We start from the raw sequence: 22,731 nt of genomic DNA, 5'->3' as shown, positions 1-22,731 counted from the left end.
ATGCACTGTCGACTAATCAATTACATACATTTTGGGGTTTTTAACAATATGTCCACACAAAATATAATTTCTGTTTATAAAAACGTCTTTTTTCTACTTTGTGAGTTAAATGTTTTCATGCAGATGGAAGTCTGCTTAGATGATTAGTGCTACATTTAGCACCTGTGCTGACGTATGACTAGTGTTTCAAATTGATCGACACACGTCTCCGAGCAGCACTGAGGTGAAGAGATGAATCACACTTGGTCCCTTTCAGCCTTCTAAACGAACTCAGATTGATGACTCAGCATTTTTTCCTGCATAGGCCTATGTGAACACACCAACCGAACTCAGACCCCCTAAAGCGAATTGAACTGAGACCACCTTGGTAGGTAGTCTCGACACGGTTTGCTTTGAAGTCTGCAGCGTGTTTTGCCTAGTCTGTGTATTGTGAACACAAAGCACCCTGGAGTCTCTTTCACATTTTGCATTGTAGGGTAGCCTATTTTGTCCTACTTGACCTGCCATTGCCTAAAGAGAAGGTATGTTGTTTATTATTAAAAAAAACATTATAGTTGGGTTCATGACAGACATTGGTTACAACCAAACAAGCGTGTTTAACATTAGGATAATGAATATCTTTTCACCATGCTATTGGCTAACATTGTATACTAGAAATAAATAATTTTGGATTACATAGCCCACGATTTTCATGATCTGCATCCAGGCTATCTCTCTGTCAAACTCTTCTTGCATGAGGCAAACATAGGTACGTATGGAAGCCCGTTTGCGCCACATAAAAAAAAATTCAAAATCATTACCCCATTGTGACTATATGAAATGTATATACAGTTTCCGTCAAGTCTACACATTATGCGCGTTAGCAAACCAGGAGCAGGCTAACATTAGCTCTGGAGTTTGTTCGAGGCGCCTGAACTACTGATTAAGGAAACCAACGAAAAATGCTGATAAACATCAACAAATGCCATTCGTTTCTGAACATTACGTGTTGGTAAACATCATGGTTCTGACAACACTCAATACAGTGGTTCTAAGTAAATAACTTACATTAAGAATTCACAATAACGAGATACTATCTCACAATAGCGAGATACTATGTCAGAATAATGAGATACTATGTCAGAATAACGAGATAGTATCTCACAATAATGAGATATCATAGATCAGACTTTTTTTTTTTTTTATGTGGCGCAAATGGGCTTCCATAGGTACGGAACCCGGGAGGTGTCATTGCAATATATTTTTGAATATATTGAGAATGTTCACTTATTTTATTAAATTGTGCGCTCATTTTTATTAAATGGTGGTCTCATTTTACTAGATTGTATATATAATGTGCTTGTTTTACTAGTGCTCTCGTTTAGTAAATTGAGGTCTCATTTTATTAGATTGTGCGCTTTTAGTAAATTGTGCCCAAATTTGTCAAACATTTAAATGAGAGCACAATTTAGTGAAATGAGCGCACTATTTAGTAACACATGTGCATGATTTAGTAAATTGTGCGTACAATTAAGTACACAATTCACTAAATTGATAGCACAATTTAGTAAAATGAAAGCACGATTTCTGGATATACAATAAAAATATCTTGCAATGACCTCTCCAGGGTTCCATACATACAAGAAAAACTGTACAGCACATTTAACAGGCTGCTGTTCACTTGAGCTAAACTCAACTTGTGACGTTAGCTAAAGGTTGTTAGACATAGCAACAGTAACCAAATCAGTCTACCACTGAATTAGAAAATGTATTTGGCTGGCATGTTGACTGACAGTTCAAAAGGATCTTTGCAATAACTTTAGATCAGAATTCATTCTGAAAATATTAGGCTATTATATTTCAGAAAACAATATATGTTTATGAAACAAACCACCACACCAATCATGGATTGTGCTAATTATTTCAACCTGATAATAATGATGATGAAAATACATAACTAACCCAGAGCAACTACATAGCCCATAATCCAAAGCAGTAAGGTCTGAGAGAAGCTATAGTGTGAACAGGAAGAAACATGTTGTATACATCAACATTAGATTTTGTTTTCATACATTCAATCAACCTTGATTTTTTTTCATACATGAACATTCCCCTTTTTTGTTTTCTATGTTGTATTAATTATTAAGTCACAAAGTCCTTGTAGCGTTATGGCTTCACCACAGCTCTAGTGATCACAGGTGAGTCCTTGTCACCAGGTATGTCTGTCACCTGTGTCTGTGGTTTTGTATGTCTCAGGGACAGTGTGTGGAGGCATAACAGTCTCTATATCCATAGGCTCACTGAGAGCCTGCCTGTCAACATGCCTGAGGTGTTCCCTATTGCTCCTAAGGACTCCGCCAGATTGCACCTGAATATTGTATACTCTTGCATTTACAACCCTCAGTACCTTGCCTAGTCTCCGGACTGTGTGGGATTCAAGTGGCTGTTTGCACACAGTCCCCTGGGTTCAGTGCATCTAGGTCTCTGGCTGATCTGTTGTAGCAGGCACACTGGCGCTGTTGGTTACTTTCCAGACCCTTCTGCGCCTGTTCCACTTTTGGCTGTAGAAGGCTTGCTTTTGTGGGCAGCAGTGTTCTGGTGCGGCGGCTGAGAAGTATTTGTACTGGACTGGTGTCCAGGCCTTGTGACAGTACATTACAGTGTTCAAGAAGAGCAAGGTAAGAATCCTGTCTGGCCATTTTAGCTTTGAGCAAAAGCCTCTTGACTGTTTTGACAGCTGATTCTGCTTTGCTGTTGCTGTGAGGGTGGCCAGGTGACGAGGTCATGTGCAGGAATCCCCAACGTTGGCTGAATTGAAATTCATATGGGGTGTACAGTGGTCCATTGTCCGAGATGACAATGTTAGGGATACCTTGTCTTGCAAAGTGGGCTTTCAGTTTTCTTATCACAGTTGTAGATTTTGTGTCTGAGAGAGAATCTATTTCCCAAAAATTTGAATAGTAATTTACAGTGATGAGATGAGTCCCTACCATCAAAGGAAAACAGATCTGTCCGTACCTTAGCCCATGGTCTGTTAGGCATATCATGTATGATCAGTGTTTCTTTTTGTTGCTTATAATCTGCTGACCTGCAAATATCGCGCTTGGCTACATAAGTCTTGATCTGGTCATTTATGCCCAGCCAGTATACACACTCTCTAGCATTCTGTAGGCATGCTTTTACCCCAAGATGAGAGGAATGTAAGCGGCAACTGATGTCTCTCCTTAGTGCATCAGGTATTACAACCCGTTTGCCCTGGAACACTATTCCATCCTAGTAGCTCAGCTCATCCTGGAAAGAAAAGTATGGCCTAATATCACTTGACATTTTTGTCTTGTTCTTTGGCCATCCCAGTTGTATGGTATCAATGAGACCCTGCGGTGTCTCACCCTCTTTTGTTGCAGAACGGATGACACTGAGGCAATCTGCTGAGATGGGCACATGCTGTAACATATTAACAGCCTCTATTTCTGCTTCCACTGAGCCATAGGACGAACACTCAGAAAGATAAGCTCGGCTCAAGGTGTCTGCTAACACCATGTCTTTTGCTGGTAAGTACACAATATCAACATCATACTTTTGTATGTGCATCATCATTTTTTGAAGCTGCTTCGGAGCACTTAGTAATCAGCTCTCACAATGTTTTCTAACGGTTTGTGATCACTCTATACAGTTACTTTGCGACCATAAGTGTACTGGTGGAATTTCTCCAAACTGAAAATTCCTGCTATGAGTTCTTTCTATTTGGGCATAGCCCCTCTTTCTTTATGAGTGCTCTTCTTGTGAATGCTATGAACTTACCCCTCTGAACCAGTGCCACGCCCAGACCTGTGTCTGAGGCATCACACTACGCAGTCAGTTCTTCATCTGGACTGTAGTGTTTCAGTACTAGTGTTGGAAATAGTCTCTGAGTTTGCAGAGTGCTTCCTCATGCTGTTATTTCCATTCTATGTTTTTGTTTGTCAGTTTGCTGAGTGCCTGACATTGGTCTGAAAGATGAGGTCAAAATTTGGCCAGGTAATTCATCAGCCTCTGAACAGATTTCACATCTGTAGGTTTTGACATTTGTTCGATTGCACGCACCTTCTCTGGGTCTATCTTAAGTCCATCCACCGTGAGGATGTGTCCTATGTACGTAGCCTCCTTTTGTCTAAGCTTGTCTGCTTTCAGTTTGATGTTCTTGTGTTTGCATCTATTGAGAAAGAGTCTCAACTTCTCATCATGATCACGCTGCACCTTGTCTGGTGTCTCACCTTGTCCAGTGCATTGTCTGCAATGATGTACAGACCCGACAGATCCTTCAACGCTTGTGTGAGCTTTTGCTGAAATACTTCAGGTGCTGGACTTATTCTCATTGGAAGCCTCAGCCATTGGTATCGTCCGAATGGTGTAGCAAATGACTCTTCATCTAACTTGACATGCCAGAAGCCGCTTTTGACATCTTCATACAGTATTGTAAACACTTTGGCTTTGGGCAGATCTGGGAGTATGTCCTCAGTATTTTAAAGTGGAAAGTGAATGCGCTTCAGGGCCTCGTTCAAAGGTGTCGGATCAATGCATACCCGTAGCTTTCCAGTCTGCTTTTGGACGACTACCATCCCATTAATCCAGTTTGTGATACACTCTACTTGTGCAATGATTCCCCTGCGTTGTAGGTCCTGCAGTTCTCCTTCAAGGCAGCAATCACCAGTGAAGATGTAACTATACTCTGCCTTTATCTGTTACATGCTGTGAGACTTTTAAATGGGGAAAGGATGATTGTATGTTGTTCCCCAAATTTTGTGTCACAAAAATCAAACTTGCAGAACTGGTGTCAAAATATGTAACTATCAAGCGCATCATTGTGCATGTTGGAGCAAATGACATTTACAAAGAACAGCTGTATGTCCAAGAAGATTTCAAGGAACTTTTCTCGGCCCTATACAGGTATGAGCTTGGAATACAAATTTTCATCAGTGGCCCACTCCCAGCATAGGGAAGCTTTGTATGTACCAGACTATTCAGTTTAAACACCTGGATCCCAAGATCTTAACCGAAAACTATCACCTACACCCAACATTTTTTCTGCCAACCTTGAGCCGAGCCTCTGATAAGCGCTCAGTAGCCATGCAGACGGAACAAGCTAATGAAATCAACAACTCAGCTAAACCAAAACACTCTGCACAGGCAGAGATATACAGATGAAACAGAGATATACCCAGCGCCTCCTGCTGTGGGGCCCTCTGGTAACCACCCGCTAGCCTCCACTGAAATGCAGACCTTGGAGAACCTGCTCAACAATGCCCAAGCCATGTCCACTGGACAAGATAAGATGGCATCAAACTCCCTGGAATCTCATCAAACAAATGGATGTAATGAGCATGAGGAGATAGCACCTATCAAAGCTGCTGAGAGGCTATCAGAAAGGAAGGGTCATTATGCAACACCAGTACCAATACCCCTCCCCACCTCCGTCAACTCCTTGCCACCACAAAGACACAACAACATGGAATACACTACTGGAATACCTGCTGAAAGTGGAGTGTCCACAACAAACTTCCCAGAACCTCAGCAGGCATATAGAGACTCTGGATCAACATTCAACCCCAACCTCTTTGATTTCCCATCACCACCCACACCCAATCACCTCCCCACCCAATCAAACTCCCCAGGCCACACAAACCCCCCTAAACTCCCATCACCATCCCCACCCCATCATCCCACCACCCAATCAAACTCCGCAGGATCCCCTGAATACCCATCACCATCCCCACCCAAGCACATGATGTTCCCTGCAAGAATAGAGAGACTGCTACCAGTAGCCATGCAGTGTTTTACTAGCCCAAGATCTTTAGCACCAAGCCCAGGGCACCTCCACCCCTTTGCCCTCCCCCTCCCCGTTCAAAAGGATCTCTTAAGCAGCAGCACAGAATGTGCAGTGGAAAATACTGATGGCAGCAGCAGGGGACAATTATATGATGACAGTGTTGTATGATATTCACAGGGTCCCTGCAATAGAAATGGTACTGACAGTAGTACTGAGAACATGTCAGGACCCAGTAAGCCCATGACATTCTCTATTCATGTATTGACAAGTAATAGAAGACAAATGCATTGAGCTTACAGGGTAAACCAGTCAAATCTCCTACCTGTACCACAACAACCTCAGATTTCCCCGGTGGATCATATTTCCCCAACACTTACAGCAAAACTAGCACTCCTAAATATCAGATCACTTTCAAACAAATCATTCTTAATTAATGAACTGATTTGCACACACAACCTTGATTTTTTACTTTTAACTGAGACATGGTTAGATCAACAGTGCTACTACTCTCATCGAATCAGCTCCCCGAAATTTCAGTTTTTTGAGTGATACCACAGCAAATAAAAGAGGTGGCCTCCAAAACATTCAGCTAAAAGTTTTTTTTTAAGAGCTAGGTGACCTGCTATCATTCATTTGCATAGAGTTTGACTGTCTTATTATATCAGGGGCAGAGTTTCCGCTAGAAAAAAAAAAGTGCCGGTCAAAGTGACCGGCAGAGGTCTCGTTTTCCGGACATTTTGATGATATGCCGGTCAAATATCCTATTATCCCTTCTTAATTAGTCAAATTGAGGAAAACTGGATACAGGCTATGTAGCTTAAAGAATGACATAATCAGGCTGTATAGAATGCAACATGTTCATTAGCCTAACTTAAACATGCCTAACAAGATCTAGCCAGTATTTTTTCATGGACAGCAAGAGTCCGCTTCGTTCATTGTTTTAAAAAGGCTACGTTGTTTGTTGCTGCTACCCACGTTATCTCCAGTGGTGACTGTTTAACTTACACAGATGCGCACACACAAGAATGAGCGCTCACACCACTACCCCCTAATGCTATGCCTCTTTATTTGATAACAATAAATTACCAGTAATCGCCTCGGACCAGTAATCGCCTCGGACCAGTAATCGCCTCGTCGAGGAGGCCCTAACCCTGCAGATCATAGACAGAGAACGCATAGGCCTACTGTATGCTTTGGGTAAAGAACACTTTGCATGTCCAGTGTACACGGAGAATGACAGTGTCTTGGAGCGGCCGCAACCCTTGCAACTCCACTTCCAATGTCACTGATTCCGACAGATGCCCGACACTTCTGCTTTTTATCTGGTGGTGGTGGAACTGACCGGACATCTGAGGCTTCAGACGTTACCAATTTATCATCATCCAACTTTTAAGGCTAGTCTGCCTGGGCCTGGCCATGTTTGAACCGCCTCACACATTTGTTCGTTGTTTAACATGGACGTTTTAAGCGTGCGCTTCCTATTTGAAATGCAGCATAGGCTTGTTGCGTGTTGTTTAATAGCTTACTTTTCAAACGAGCCTGTTCATTTAAAAACATAGCCAGAGGACGTATAATATAGGCTTACATATTAAGGCTTATTCTCAAATTCAGATTGCGTTAGGGGACGGGATTATTAGCCAATTTCAATCGGACAATTTGACCGGAGAGATTTAATTTTGTCGGACATTTCATTTTTTTTCCGGCCAATGTCCGGTAATTACCGGACAACGGAAACCCTGATCAGGGGATCTGAACTTGCATGTGGATAATCTTGAAAACAATTATGCCAAGGCACTAATCGATACTTTCTCCCTAACACAGCATGTATAGGGGCCAACACACTCTCTCGGCCATACCCTCGACCTTGTTATCACAAAGGGTCTCAATGTCCCTACAGCTGTTAAAGACTTGGCGTTATCCGATCATTTCTGTGTGTTCTTTCATGTGTCTATGTCCCCACACACTCAAAACAGAGCTATGATGGTAAAAAGGAGAATCATAAATGATCAGACCAGTGCTCTCTTTGAGCAAGCCCTTTCACAGATGTCAGGACAACTGTCAGACTCAGTAGACGACTTATTTGATCACTTTAATGCAAAAATGGCAAACATTGTGGAAGACATTGCTCCATTACAATTCAAGTTAAGGACAAACAGAAAGCACCATGGAAGCAAAATCCAGCGGTTAAACTCCTAAAAAGAGAGTGTACAGAATCTCAGCTCTTCTACATGTTCCACATTTGGGGCAGCCGTGGCCTACTGGTTAGCACTTCGGACTTGTAACCGGAGGGTTGCTGGTTCGAACCCCGACCAGTAGGAATGGCTGAAGCAAGGCACCTAACCCCTCACTCCCCGAGCGCCGCTGTTGTAGCAGGCAGCTCACTGCCCCGGGATTAGTGTGTGCTTCACCTCACTGTGTGCTGAGTGTGTTTCACTAATTCACAGATTGGGATACATGCAGAGACCAAATTTCCCTGACGGGATCAAAAGCGTATAAATACTTATACTTATACTTATACTTATACTTATGTGTCTTAGAACCTGCCTACCTTCAAAACTGTTTTTCACCTTATAGCGACAGAAGTCCTTCAAATTGTAAATGTATCACTGCTGTCTGGCACTTTTCCTAAGTCAATGAAAACAGCTGTTGTAAAGCCACTTCTCAAGAAGAATAACCTGGATGCCTCCATACTAAACAATTACAGGCCCATATCCAATTTACCTTTTATTGGCAGAATTATTGAAAAAGTAGTCTTTAATCAACTAAGCACCTCCCTAACATCAAATGGGTATTTTGATTACTTTCAGTCTGGTTTTCAGGCAAATCCCAGCACTGAAACAGCTCTCATTCAAGTTTTCAATGACATATGCTTCAACACAGATTCAGGTAAAACATCAGTCCTAGTGCTACTGGACCTTAGTGCAGCATTTGACACTGTTGATCACAATATTTCACTACACAGACTAGAACACTGGGTTGGATTTACAGGCCTAGTTATCAACTGGCTGAAATCATATCCACAATAAAAGAACTTCTTTGTTGCCATCGGAAACTGTACCTCAACACCAACGTCCTCGACCTGTGGTGTTCCCTAGGGATCGATCTTGATGCCAATATTATTCAACTTCTATATGCTCCCACTTAGACAAATAATCCAAAATAATTTGATTTTATACCATAGCTATGCAGATGACACACAAATTTACTGAAATCCATGCATTTCTACTGAATTATGTTTGGAATCTGATCCCTTATCATACCTGTTCATTCGTACTCGTCGCTCGACTTATCGTGGCTAAATTCAAGATGGCAGATTTCTGAGTGCAGGGGACAAGCCAAGATGAGCTATGAGACATACGTTCACACTCGGTATCATGTTTCAACACACTTTAAGTCAATATTTTATTACTTTTTTACTACTTTTTGCTTTTTTTGTCGTATTAATTATTCATTATTTTTAAATGATTTTACCTTGTGCGTTTTCTTTTTATTATGATCTTTACCTTTTGAACTATTCTTTGACTATATTGCCCTTCAAGGCTTTTATTTGTTATTACTGTTTGCTTTTGTTTATATAAAGCACATTGAATGACCTCTGTGTATGAAATGCGCTAAATAAATAAACTTGACTTGACTTGACTTGACAATGGCCCTTCGTAGGCTTAATTTCTGGTGATGCTGTGACAATGCTGTCAATTGCCAGAATGTTCTTGTAATGCATTTTGATCAGTTTCATGGCCCCCCTGGCTCTTTTGCCTAGTAGTGGCACAGTACTACTTTTGTCCACCACCTGGAATTCCAACTGGTACAGTTTCTGGTTTCTTGGGTTTCTCAGTTTCAGTTTACATTTCCCCAGTGGCCTCAGTTTTGTGTTTGGATCAAGCAGATCAATCAGAATGATGTTGCAAGTAGCACCACAGTCTATTTGGAATTTCACAATTTTTTTTCATAAGAGCATGCCAGCAAAAAGCTGTGTGTTCTGGCGTTGTACTGGAGTCCACTGCACTCACATTCTTTATATCTTCTGCAGTAACACTGAGAACATAATGTATATCGCTCTCAAACTCTGCTACATTGTGCACCTTTGTCTTTTTCCTTTCTTCCTGCTGCTTACTTGCTTTACATTTTGCTGCAAAATGATTTTTGTTTGCCACATTTTTTTGCACTTCTTATGCTTGGCATTTCAGTTTGCTTTTCTCACGTAATTTCCCACAGAACTTACAGTCCACTGTGTTTTCAGTCTTTCTGTTGCGCGCTGGTCCTTGGAATGCATGTACCTCCTCCACTTTTGGGCCGGAGATCTTCACATTCTCCCGCGACAACTCTGCACAACTGTATCGCCCTTGTCACATGTATGCAGTGGAGGCTTCGACGTTGACGCTTCTCATTCACTTTTCATCGGCTGACATCAGGCTTTGCCGAACAGAATTGTGGGAGTGTGGCGTCGCTTTGCTCATGTTACTCCAGTCAAAAGTTCAGAAATGTATAACGTTTCAAGCAGCAGCACAAGTGCCAGCTAATCAAACTGTGGTTATGCTAATGAGCAAAGAAAGACTGTTCTCAAAATAAATCAGATCATCAAATAGATGGTCCTAGATGGCTGTAATTTAAGATAAACGTCATTTATTTACCTTTTTTATGCTTGGATTATGTGAAAGTTAGCAAAAAATAGACACTGTACATTCTAAAAACGCTGTTATTGTAACCCCAAAACTCACAATTCTGTGTGACTTACGTTATCTAACGTTAGCAAGTTAGCTAGCTGTCCTCCACTGCTAGTTAACAGCAGTGATTAGTTATTGACCTGTAAAGCTCCCTTCAGTGCCTACACAGTCGCAAGCTTCGGAAAAATCCTCCGGCAAGTTTTGACTGACGCATACGTGCATATGGGTGCATGATGGATTTAAATTATTTTCTTACAAAGCAGTCAGCAAAGCCAATTTAGTACGGTGATAGCTTATAGTCATATCAAGTGATCACTTGTTTTTTTTCTGATTCCACACAAAAGGATGTTGTGTACTGTATCTACAAAATGACTGCAATATACAACGATTGGGTTATCTTTTGATCTTTCTCCTTATTTGCTAACCAAGGTAACATGGATATAACGCGTAGCTACAGCAGACACTGGAACTCATAACAGTGACCTCTCGCTTGGTCTTTTCTTAAGAGGGCGCAATTAAAATACACCATTTACTTATTAGTGTATCTCCACGCAGTCACGAAGTCAATCATATTGGAGGGAATGCAGGAGTTTTGCATTTTCACACTATTTTGAAGTGCTTGCAGTTGCAGAGAGGTAATTATGTATTATTATGCATCAGATCATGAAGACCAGATGTCACAAGATGTTTCATTACATAATGCTATATGCATGTGAAAAGTGTGTCTATGCCATAGTGACATGATGTAGAAAAAAGAGAAATGTGCTTCCAGTGCGTATAAACTCTTTTGTGCATACATAAGGCATACACATGTGCCTACATCAGACATACTGTACACATCAGATGGTAGTGAATTGTTGTATGACACTTGCAGCTATATTATTGGGGGCCAAGCAAAGAAGCTGTGAAGGCACCCATAGTGCTTCTACTTTTTCTCCTTCTTCTTATTATTATTAGGCATCATCTTTCTTCAGTCATGGGAATCTATGGTAGCCCATATAATTATCTGGTATTTCACCATGTTTCATGTCTACAACTCGAGCGCTCTAGCACCACCAACAGGTTGTGCATTCACACACAGAACTTTAACCTGTACAGTATGCTCGATTTTCAAAAATGTGTTATTATTGGAATCCATGGATCAAGCTAAGTTCAATGATGTCAATCCTAGCGTATGTTGTGATGTATAAAATATTTTCCTTTTGTGTTTCTCCTATAGGGTAACAATAGTTGTCAGCAGTGCTAACATGGAGCTGGACCTTGTGAGACATTGTGTGGACCGGGCCTTGTTCTTAGATGATCGTGTCAGCCGATTCACAGTACATATTGGTGAATGGCCTGGAGAATTGGCCAAATTGCTAGATATGCTAGCTCGTGAAGATATTAGGTAAGTGTACCAATGCAGTCATTAAACAAAGAAAGCATTTGTCTCATACACATTAAATAGTTGTGTAATAATACTATAAAGCTAAAGCTGAGTGCCATATAAAAGCTAAACTAAAGCTGAGTGCCACATGCAATCACAGCCAAGAGAATATCCTGTACCGATCCCAAAAACACAGGTGTCTTATTGCTACCAACTACAACCCCAAAACAGAAAAAGTTGGGATGTTGTGTAAAATGCAAATAAAAACAGAATGTGACAATATACAAGTCTCGTAAACCCAAATTTAGCAGCAAAAAGGACATAGACAACATATCAAATGTTGAAAATAAAAATTTGGAGTATTTCATGGAAAATATATGTTAATTTTGAATTTGATACCAGCAACATGTTTAAAAAAACGTTGGGACAAGAGCATGTTTACCACTGTGCTACTTCACCTCTTCATTTAACAAAATTCTGTAAATTAGGAACTGAGGAGACCATTTGCTAGAGTTTTGAGAATTAAATGTTGTCCCTTTACTCCCCGATATGGGATTTCAGTTGCTCAACAGTATGGGACATTCTTAGTCATGTTTTTCATTCCATTATGCATTTGACAAATCTGGACTGCAGACAGGCCATCTTAGCACCTGGACTCTTCTTCTATGGAGAAATACTATTTAAATATGTGCAGAATTCATTTTGGCATTGTCTTCCTGAAATATTCAAGGTCTTCCCTGGAAAAGACATTGCCTGGATGGCAGTATATGTTATTTAAAACCTGTATACATCATTCAGAATTGATTGTGCTTTGCCAAATGTGCAATATGCCCATGCTTTAGGCACTAATGCTCCTCCACACCGTCATAGATGTTTGGTTTCGAAGTGAGCACTAAAACAAGTTGGATACTTGGCCCTCTCCTATTTAGCCCAGATGAGTCCATGACTTCCAAAAATAATGGTACATTTTGATTGGTCTAACCACAGGACCTTTTTCCATGTTACCTCAGTCCATTTTAAACAAGCTCAGGCCCAGATAAGACGGTGGTATTTTCTGTGTCATGCCTCAATACAATTTTAGCTGTTACAATTGTGGCTGCAGTTTTTGAATTGAGTATCAAACTGTGCACATAGACAATGGTTATCAGAGGTTTTCCTGAGCCCATACAATGACACACACAATTTGTGCACACAGGTTTACAATGAATACTCCTACATCTTTACTTCTAAGAGACCCTGCCTCTCTGGGATGCTCTTTTTCATTCCCAATCGTGTTGCCAGATACCCTAATTAGTTGTGAAACATTCCTCCTTTGGTTTTCTTTATCATTACACAACTTTTCCAGCATGTTGTTATCCCCGTCCCAACATGTTGCTGGTATCAAATTAAAAATGAACATATATTTTCCATGAAATAGTCAAATTTGTCATTTTCAACATGAGCTGAACTGTCACATGACTGTTTTCCCAAGATGGCACCCACTTGTACAATAATCATGTAGCATACTTGTGTGAAGAGACCTAAAGTCGTTGGCGTTTGGCTGTCTAACATAATGTTACAAATTCTAGGGCTCTCTTGAAAAAGAGACACCGGAATAAAAAAATTCAACCAAGCAGTGGAATAAGATATCACAATACGGCCATTAAGCAATTAGAATCCTGTGCCAGGTGTTCAGGCCACCTGCAGCAACTGCCAGTCTCAGGCTTTAAGCATACAATCTGGCTCTCTTAAGACTACATATCTTGTTCAACTGTTTCCTCTGCCCAACACTGTTTCAAAATAAAAGTCCTCACTACAATAATTCACTGTTAAACAATTTAATAAATGACTCAACTTTTTAACTGTTCAGCCATTCCAACTGTCAGTTGTCATCAACTATGACTCCCCCCAACTGTAGCTAGTTAGCATTGTTAGCATATTAGCTAAGTTAGCTAAGTAACATGGTTAACAACATAGTTAGCATTGTTACAGTATGCTCTTCAAATGTTTAATCTTCATATAGTACATCACCTAGCTCAGCATCACCTTTTTCCAAACTCCAAAAGAGGGCTCTCAGATCTGTGAATAGCTTCAGGGTTGAAATCTCTTAATTGTGTAGGGGATGTGTTTTCTCCATCTATGCGTGTAGAAAGCTCCATATAGATTTGTTTGGTAAGAGCAACCATTAAACATACAACTGACAGTCTTTGCATTTCCACATAAATGGATAACTAAGTAAACATGATACAGAAATACAGAGGTATCTTTAGTTTGCGGATTGGAGCACAACTCAAATTTAAAATCTGTTAGGATGTGGTAGTAAATGGCCAAATTCACCAGCACATAATTAATTAGACCTAGTTCTTCCCAGTCCACTATGAAATTGTCATCTTTTCATCACATAAGGAGCATTACATTAGGCATGTCTTGTATAAGGAAGACTCAGAACTAATCAGTGCAATCAGTATTGAATGTCATGCATGAATCACCCTACCTACTGACATTTAATAAATTGTGCACACGAGGCACACAAAGTCTCATTCTCACTCCACTGCTGCTGCATTTAATTTCAGCGCCTGCAGGAACGTTATGGCGGCCTTTCTAACAGTGTCCGAACCTTACGTTAAGTTAACGTTAGCATGTTCCTTGCTATTATTTAACGTTAGCTGTAAAATGGCGCCATGACGCTATACCGCTAATGTCAAAATTAACGTTATAATAACTTCTAATCTGCATGTCTGTTCATTAAAATGATATGACGTTATTCAAGTATTTAAATGCTGAATAAGTTTCCACATTACATTATGCTATATAGGTCGCGCTAGCCTGTAAACGCTTATGTTAACGGTCACTGCCATTAGCTAACCTGGCTATCAGTAAAGGAAGTCACCTTATAAAAACTGAACTAGTCACCTTATAAAAATGATCGTGTGTGTGCTGAAATAAAGGGCAAGGATAACGCAGATGTGCAATTTTGGTTTATTCCTCTCTTACCTGACAAACATGTCGTGTTCGCACTGTTCAGCAGATAACCCTCAACGACCACGACTGCCTTCGGTCTCTTCCAGAACTTTCTCTCAAGTTTTCATGTGTGCGCATGTGCAAATCATGCTTTGAATAAAAGTCCTTTGATCTAATATATAATTTGAATTTCATTGTTATAAATTTATATTGTATCAATCTAAGAAAATAGATTGAAAGACACATACAAATTGCAAAATTTAATAACAATCTAATAATTTTAGGCTATTGGAATGAAAAAAAAATATATCAAATGAAAAACAGCAATGTTTTACTTTTTACAGTGTAGTTTATCATCTATTACATTACATTACATTACATTTGGCTGACGCATTTTTAATCAAAGCGACTAACAACATGGTAACAGTTAAGTTTTAAAGCAATTCTCTCAACAATTTTAGGACAATATACTATAGAGTATAGTAAGAATAAGTGCATCAGTAAGTGCTGTTTTTAAACAGTTGAGTGTCAGTTCAAGACGGCAGGTAAGTGCTAGCATCAGCAAGACTTGTTGTAAGTGGTGCTATGAGAGGAGATGTTCTCTAAAGAGCTGGGTCTTCAGGAGTTTTTTGAAAATGGAGAGGGATGTCCCTGCCCTTGTAGGAACTGGTAGTGTGTTCCACCAACGAGGAACAACAGATGAGAAAAGTTTGGATTGGCCTGAGCGGTGGTAGAGCCAGACGTCGTTCGTCTGAGGAGCGCAGCGGTCTGGAGGTAGCGTATGTCTGTATGAGGGCATTCAAGTAGATGGGAGCAGAACCAGAGACTACTTTGTAGGCAAGCGTTAGAGCCTTGAATTTGATACGGGCCGCCATAGGTAGCCAGTGTATCTGGATGAGCAGCGGGGTAACGTGCCCTTTTGGGTTGGTTGTAGACCAGGTGCGCCGCCGCGTTCTGGATCATCTGAAGGGGTTTCACTGCGCAGGCTGGGAGACCTGTCAGGAGGGTGTTGCAGTAGTCAAGTCGTGAGATCACTATTGCCTGAACCAGAGGTTGAGTAGCATCTTGAGTCAAGTAAGTCCTGATTTTCTGTATGTTGTAGAGTGCGAAACAACATGACCGGGCGACTGAGGCAACATGATCTGAGAAGGTTAGTTGGTTGTCGAGAACAACTCCTGGAGATTTCCTGGAGTCCTGGTAGGTGAAACAGACAGGGAGTCAAATTTGATGTTGATGTCGTGGTGTATGGTAGGTTTAGCTGGGAGGACCAGCAGTTCAGTCTTTGAGAGGTTCAGCTGGAGGTGGTGTGCCTTCATCCGATCAATAAAGTATCTATCTATCTATCTAGCTATGCTATAAAATATTTTTTTTTTTTTTGGCCTTTTTATGCCTTTTAATGACAGACAGTGGAGAATGACAGGAAGCGAGTAGGAAAGAGAGTCGGGAGTGGGATCCGGAAAGCACCACGGGGCGGGAATCGAACCCGGGTCACCGGCATACGGTGCAGGTGCCCCAGCCAGTCGCATCATGGCTGGGGCCAGCAACTTTATTTTTAAAGCAGGTAGTGGTAATAGGCCAACTCATAATAATAATAATAATAATAACAAATAATCGACACCTTCAGTTTGATCAAGTAAGATACATCATTATGCATACCTCAGCAAGAGCAAATTGGGGCCTGGAGCTGACTTCTCTTCTTTTTTCTCTTACCAGAAAAATAAGAGAAACATTTGAAGAGAATGTTACTGCATTAGGCACAATATTCCATTACTCACTTGTATATACATAACTATTACTCTAACAATTTTTTCTCCCTGATATCCTTGTAGGTTGTTGGATATTTGTAACAGGAGATACAGTGACAAAGCAGATCTCTTTAAAACCCAGGTAAGACCTTTTTAAGCACTACAGCTTTTGAAGTTGGTTTCAGATGGGTTCACATTTTAAGTTAGTTCAAGTGTAGTTTTAGTGTCAAATTACATTTAATATTGGCTTGTTCTTGTACAGTGGTGGAAAAGACCAAATATTTGCCATTTAGATTTATTTGTACTATGTATGTACATATATTTATTTTCCAGAATTAATTTAATTTATAAATAAATACGGTTTAGGTCATTTTTAAGCAGCTGTTTTTTGTTTTTGTGTCAACTAATGAGCTAATTGGCTAAAAGAGTTCCGCCACTAGGTACCGGTCCATGTAATCCAGGTAGGATGTTTAATGTGTATGATGAAATTTCTAGGCAGCAGTATGGAAAGTTGACTTTATTACACTGAAAGCATCCATTTTGAACCATTGTTGAGTGGGTGTGGAATTAGGCCCTTAAACATCTCCTGATCTGAGCCCGTATTCACAAAGCATTTATCGTACCTCTAAGAATACTCCTAAATCACAATTGAGTTTTCTCTTAAAACCTATTCACAAAGCTGCTGAGACCAACTTTTATTAAGGAATATGACAATGGTTGGACAGGGGCGCCTGCAGGAATGAATGCTATGGTATGCACCCCCCCCCCCCACGCAATGAAACATTCAAAGCATAGTATTTGTTCATTAGCCTAACGGTGGTGATCCACTGGTACTACGCGACATTCTGTCGTGTCACATTCCACTCTAAGCTTTGAGAGACTGTTTTGAGTCCACTGACTGGAGTGTGTTACAGAATGGAGAGGACTTAGAGGAGGTCACACACATTGCACAACTGACTACCTGAACTTCTGTATGGACATTGTTGTTCCCATGAGAACTGTACGCTGCTTTCAAAATAACAAGCCTTGGATAACCAGCAATGCCAAGACCCTTCTCAATAGATGGCGTTTAGAGAGGGGGACATGGCAGAGCTGAGGCGCGTACAGGGGGACCTCAAAACCAAGCTGAAAGAGGCTAAGGAGGATTACAGAAGGAAGATGGAACAGAGGTTGCAGGAGAACAACATGAAGGAGGTATGGGATGGAATGAAGACCATCACTGGCCTCAGGAAGAGCAGCAGCTCTGTGGAGGGAGATCTGGACAGGGCGAACCAGCTGAACCACTTCTACAACAGGTTTGACTGCCCTGCTCCAGCTCCAATGGCAGTGGTCTGTCCACCACACTGCTCTTGCTTGCCTGCCCAACCCACACCTCCCCCCTCACTCTCAGTGCAACACTCACCCCCACCATCAAAAGCTATTGCCCCCCTCCCCCACATGGTGATCACGAACGGTGCGGCTACACTGGCTTCAGTCACCACCCATCAGTCTCTAGCTACCCAACAACCCCCTCAGACGCACAGAAGCTGATGATTATAACACGGGAATGATGCCAAAAACGTCCCCTACAATAATGAGTGACAGGTCCGTTTCTTCTAAATTCTCCAGTTAGGAGCTACTTTCAGCCTTAAGATTCTTTGTGAATACAGCCTCTGGTCTCAAGAGCTTTGGATGTGTTCAGTATGAACACACTTTGGGCCCTATTTTGGGGATCAGAAACCACACGATAGGGTGGTTTGTTTCAAGCACATGTAGTAGGGCGAGGGTAAAGTTTGGAATTTTACATGTCGACTCCGCCACCTGGATGAGTTATGTGGGGTGAGCGTGCATAGAGGCCATGGTAGTGGTGGTCTTTCCGGAGCTTTTTCCTTATAGTCCTTGGCTCTCGGCTACTCTTCTAATATAACTATCCTTTTGTCACACTGGTCAGAAATCTTGTGAGGAGCTCCTGTGCATGGCCTGTTGATGATGCAGTGCTGTTCCTTCTAGTTGCAGATAATGGCCCCAATGCTGCTTAAGATTCTGAAATTTTGAAATGCACCTGTTAACCATTGATATGAACAATAAGGTTGCGAAGGTCTTGGGAGAGCTCTTTGCTTTTACCCAACATGTGTTTCTACTGTGACACCTTGGTAACGGAAAAGCTTTATGGTACTAACCCAGCTTGTTTTTTATTTGCACACATAGGAGGGATAATTACTCTCTAACTACTTACAGATTTCAGCTCGTTCCTTGCCTTGGTGTACTGCTTCTTCTTGTGTTCAATACTTTTTTTCCTTTGTTATTCCACGTTATTACACATAACTCTACTTAAAGACTTTAATGTTTGGATTTTTTTATATGTGTGGATGACCTGAGTTAATACTAACGTCTGATGAAAATTTCATGTGAATAGCCTCACTGGAAGTAGACCTACTGAAAAGAATGTTGGCGCGTTCAGTACTTATTTCCCCCCTGTATACCTTCTGTAGAAAACCACTGATATACACAAGCTGCCACCCACAGGAGCACAGAACGGGAAGGAGCGAACAAGGGAACAAAAATGCGAGACAAACAATCCAAACATCCTTAGTCCTGCTGCTTACCTTGCCATCACAGACACCAAACTTTCAAAAGTCCAGCCTCCTCACTAATTAAAATTGCATCCGTTGCAGCACTGATGTGATGGTTCACTTTAAAGATACAGGCATTCCATTACAACCCATTACACACACTCAAACAAAACATACCAGTGTGTTCAATTAGACTTTTTCTACAAGAACTGCTTTCAGGGCCATTTCTACTACTGCTGTCATGCGTTATCAGAGTTGTATTTTGTGTTTTGTCACTAGCAATGTGAGAAACATGCTGGGATTATTGCTCAATCTTCAGTATTTATGTGTGTGATAATGATTTTCATGTGTTTGTAGGTGGAGTGTGTGGTGGAAACCAGGGATAAGACACAAAATTGCCAGCTAAGACGAACACTCTCAGAACGCTACCCTACACTGTGTTGGATGGATCGGTGACCCCAATTATAGAGCCACTGCTAAACATAGAGCTAAACATATTCCTTTACACAGACACAGAACCTGAGTGCAGGAAAAAGAGGAGTTGCAAGTTTTGAGTCACAACATGTATGCACGTAGTTCACTGTAGACCTTCTCTGAGAATGAAAACAGCTGGCAGAGATTACAAACATTTCTGCAAAAACATGTAGGACACTACTTTCCATCAATGGTCATTCAAAGAGTCATTAAAAACATCAAATGTGAAAAATGAATATTAATTTATCAAATGAATATATATTAAATATTAATTTATCAAATTAATTACTTTGTATATAAGTTATTATACTGTAGTTTTCTATTATCAGTTTTTGATTCTCAGCATTATAATTTGTCATAGAATTTTTCTTTGTTTTTGTTAAAACAAACTTCAAGCCAAAACGTTAACAACAAGCTAAAAGGTCAATAACTGGTCTACAAAAGGTATGTAGGTGGCAGAAAGGTTTCCATTGTAATTACTAGCCTAGTGATTGGACATTTTTCTGACTGAATGAGGTAAAAATAGAGTAACACTTTCATTCTTAATTTGTGACAATTTATTGCAGGTTGTCTAAGAGACAGCCTCAGCTTGAAAGGCTACTATTCAGTTTTCCGAGTTACTGCTTAGATTTTGACAACAGAATATCATATATGTCACAATCGATATGGGTCATATCAATCATCTTTCATTGGCACTGTTATCTGAAGGATACTTTTTGTTTGAAACAATCAACATCATTAACAGCTCTGTAAAGAAGCAGGAATGCAGTCATGATAGACACAGGAAATAATTTTAGACAATTATGCTCCTATTACGCTGGCAAATTTTCTATGGAGATGAAGTTTCCGATGAAGAAGTGTGATACGCCTACAGCGTACATTTGCGCCACAGTGTCCCCCTTTTACAAGGAGTTTTAATTTTAGATTATTATGGGAACACAATTCTTACAATCGGTACATCTTGGCACATCCAGAACCCCAAGAGAACCAAAGCCTGTTTAGCTGAGCACAGGATCAGCAGGACAGAGAAGAGACAGAGGTGCAAGCATTTTCCAAGATCTGCTTGTGATATCCATGCTGTCTCTCTGAAGGTGCTGCTCGCACCAAATAGGCTACTAGTGATTTGGGATATTCCGTGGGCAGAAAAAAAAACACCTGATGCATAAAAAGGAAGAACAAATGGTACTGCTAAAGGGACTTTGCAAACTCTGTTTGTTTACAAAATTAAACACTTGGCTGAAACTAAATGCAATCTCTACAGACTACAATATGTGAAATCAAAAGAAATGGCATGATTGTCACCCATTACATAAATGCATATTTGTTTATTGTTTAAGTAAGCAGTAGCCAGAAACATTTCAGGGTTCAGTCCCCAGCTGCCACAGTTGTGCCCTCGAGCAAGGCACTTAATCCTAAATTGCTCAGGGGAAACCGGCCCTTGTAAGAATTGACATTATGTAATGCACTTAAAGCATCAGCCAAATAAATATGAGATATGTAGGCATAAGAAAGAAACTTGGGTATTGATTTTGTTTGTGTCAAGCGCATTCAAATGCTCCCTGTAAGAAAGGAAAATACTGTCACGACTGTCATCTATGCTTCCGGCAGAAAGTTTGAGTTTTGAGATGAATAAGCCACCCAGGCTGAATAAGGGAGATTCCGCTTGGAGAAATTGGCAACAAAATATGTTCCTCTGCAAAATAATTTAGAATAGGCTGTTTGCTTTTTTGCTACCCACTATTTTTCCGCTTTTGTTTTAAAACTGTCTTATCCTTCAGTTGTTTGTATCCTCAAACTAGGGGCCTTTTCTACTTCAGATTTCCTTATCCATCTACATTCAATCCAACATATTAGACATTCACGAAAACTGAAAATTCTGGACGTTAACCCACACTATGTTCTCTATTGAAATGTTCATACATTCATGGCAATTGTGACCACAAATTAAATCTTTGTTTGAAACTAAAAGTGGACACCACACACTATTTATCTTGGTATGTAAAGAGGAGTATACAGATATGAGCAAATTTTGGGTTTCATTACATGTTAAGGCAGTGCACAAGTTGTAACTATTATTATAATTGATATTGACATGATAAATAAACCAGGACAACTGGACCATACTGTAGTTAATTGGCTTCATCCTTTTAGAATAGAATACTTTGAGAAGACACTGATAATGAATTGTCTCTGCCATATTGTCACTCTTTCCTATCCGTACAAATCAGTACAAAAATCCAAAACTAGTCAAAAAGATAAAACAGTGGTACATGTTTAATCAGAGAACAGGTGTACTATATATGTGTGTGTGTGTGTGTGTGTGTGTGTGTATGTGTGTGTTGATTTCATGATATAAACATAATGTTTGAATTAAGAGCATGTTGAGCAAAAACATTATGACCACCTTTCTAATAAGTTGTACCTCTGTGTAGTGCAATATCAATTTGTCAACAAGACACACTGTGACTTGTTGCCCTGTGGGACTTCCTGGAGAAATAATTCAATTGTAAGGTGGTACAGGTCAATGGTGCACATTGTTCCAAAGTCCAGTTATTATGCTTGTGTGTTTTGTGGGGTCTTTTAACTATACCCTGGTGCTGACAAGGGTACTCTGACCATTTCTCACTACAGAGCCCTATATGTAGCAGTATGCAATGCACTCACACCTTGTAACAATAAAATGTAAAAAAATGTAAACACTGACTCTTGTAACAATGAAATAAAAAATTATATGATTTGTTGTTTGTTGTTTGTTAATAATATTGTTGGTCTGTAGAGTTTATTGCCCACACATATACATGAGCCTTAAACACCATGGTGTATCCCTCCTTGGACCGGTGTAGGTTGGTACCCATCTGAATTTACTCACCATCAGATTCATGAACATAACCCCCCCCCCCCCGGACAACAATCGGTTCTACCTAGCTTGAGTTGCTGCAGCCAACTGCTAGTGATCAAAAATTTAAATGGACCCCAACACATAGCGCCCCCTAGTGGCCCCTATCTTGACTTCAAATATGGCCACCAAAATGTCCTTTTTTTACATTTATAATGCTATGCTGCTTTTAACACATAATATGACGTGTCTATAGACATCTTTCAGCATTATGAAATACATAATGAGACAATCCTGCAAAATTAAAATGGCAGACATGTTGGATTTTAAGAAAGTAGCCATACATTCTTAACCTGACTCCGCCAGATG

At 40.4% G+C, this 22,731-nt stretch overlaps 1 protein-coding gene across 1 annotated transcript in view; it reads left to right on the top strand.

Moving 5' to 3' along the window:
* Positions 1-19,737, top strand: part of LOC121685480 (serine racemase) — a 44,178-nt gene extending 24,441 nt beyond the window's left edge. The window contains exons 9-11 of the mRNA XM_042066044.1: positions 11,669-11,836; positions 16,585-16,642; positions 19,410-19,737. Of these exons, the coding sequence (XP_041921978.1) occupies positions 11,669-11,836; positions 16,585-16,642; positions 19,410-19,508 (325 nt within the window). The 3' untranslated portion in view covers positions 19,509-19,737. The remainder of the gene's footprint in view (positions 1-11,668; positions 11,837-16,584; positions 16,643-19,409) is intronic.
* The last annotated feature ends 2,994 nt before the right edge of the window (positions 19,738-22,731 follow it).

This window comes from Alosa sapidissima, chromosome 16 (assembly GCF_018492685.1).
Source record: "Alosa sapidissima isolate fAloSap1 chromosome 16, fAloSap1.pri, whole genome shotgun sequence".
In the NCBI taxonomy this organism is placed as follows: Eukaryota; Metazoa; Chordata; class Actinopteri; order Clupeiformes; family Clupeidae; genus Alosa; species Alosa sapidissima.
The sequence above is the reverse complement of the archived record's forward strand: the minus strand, read 5'-3'. Positions and strand labels throughout refer to the sequence as shown.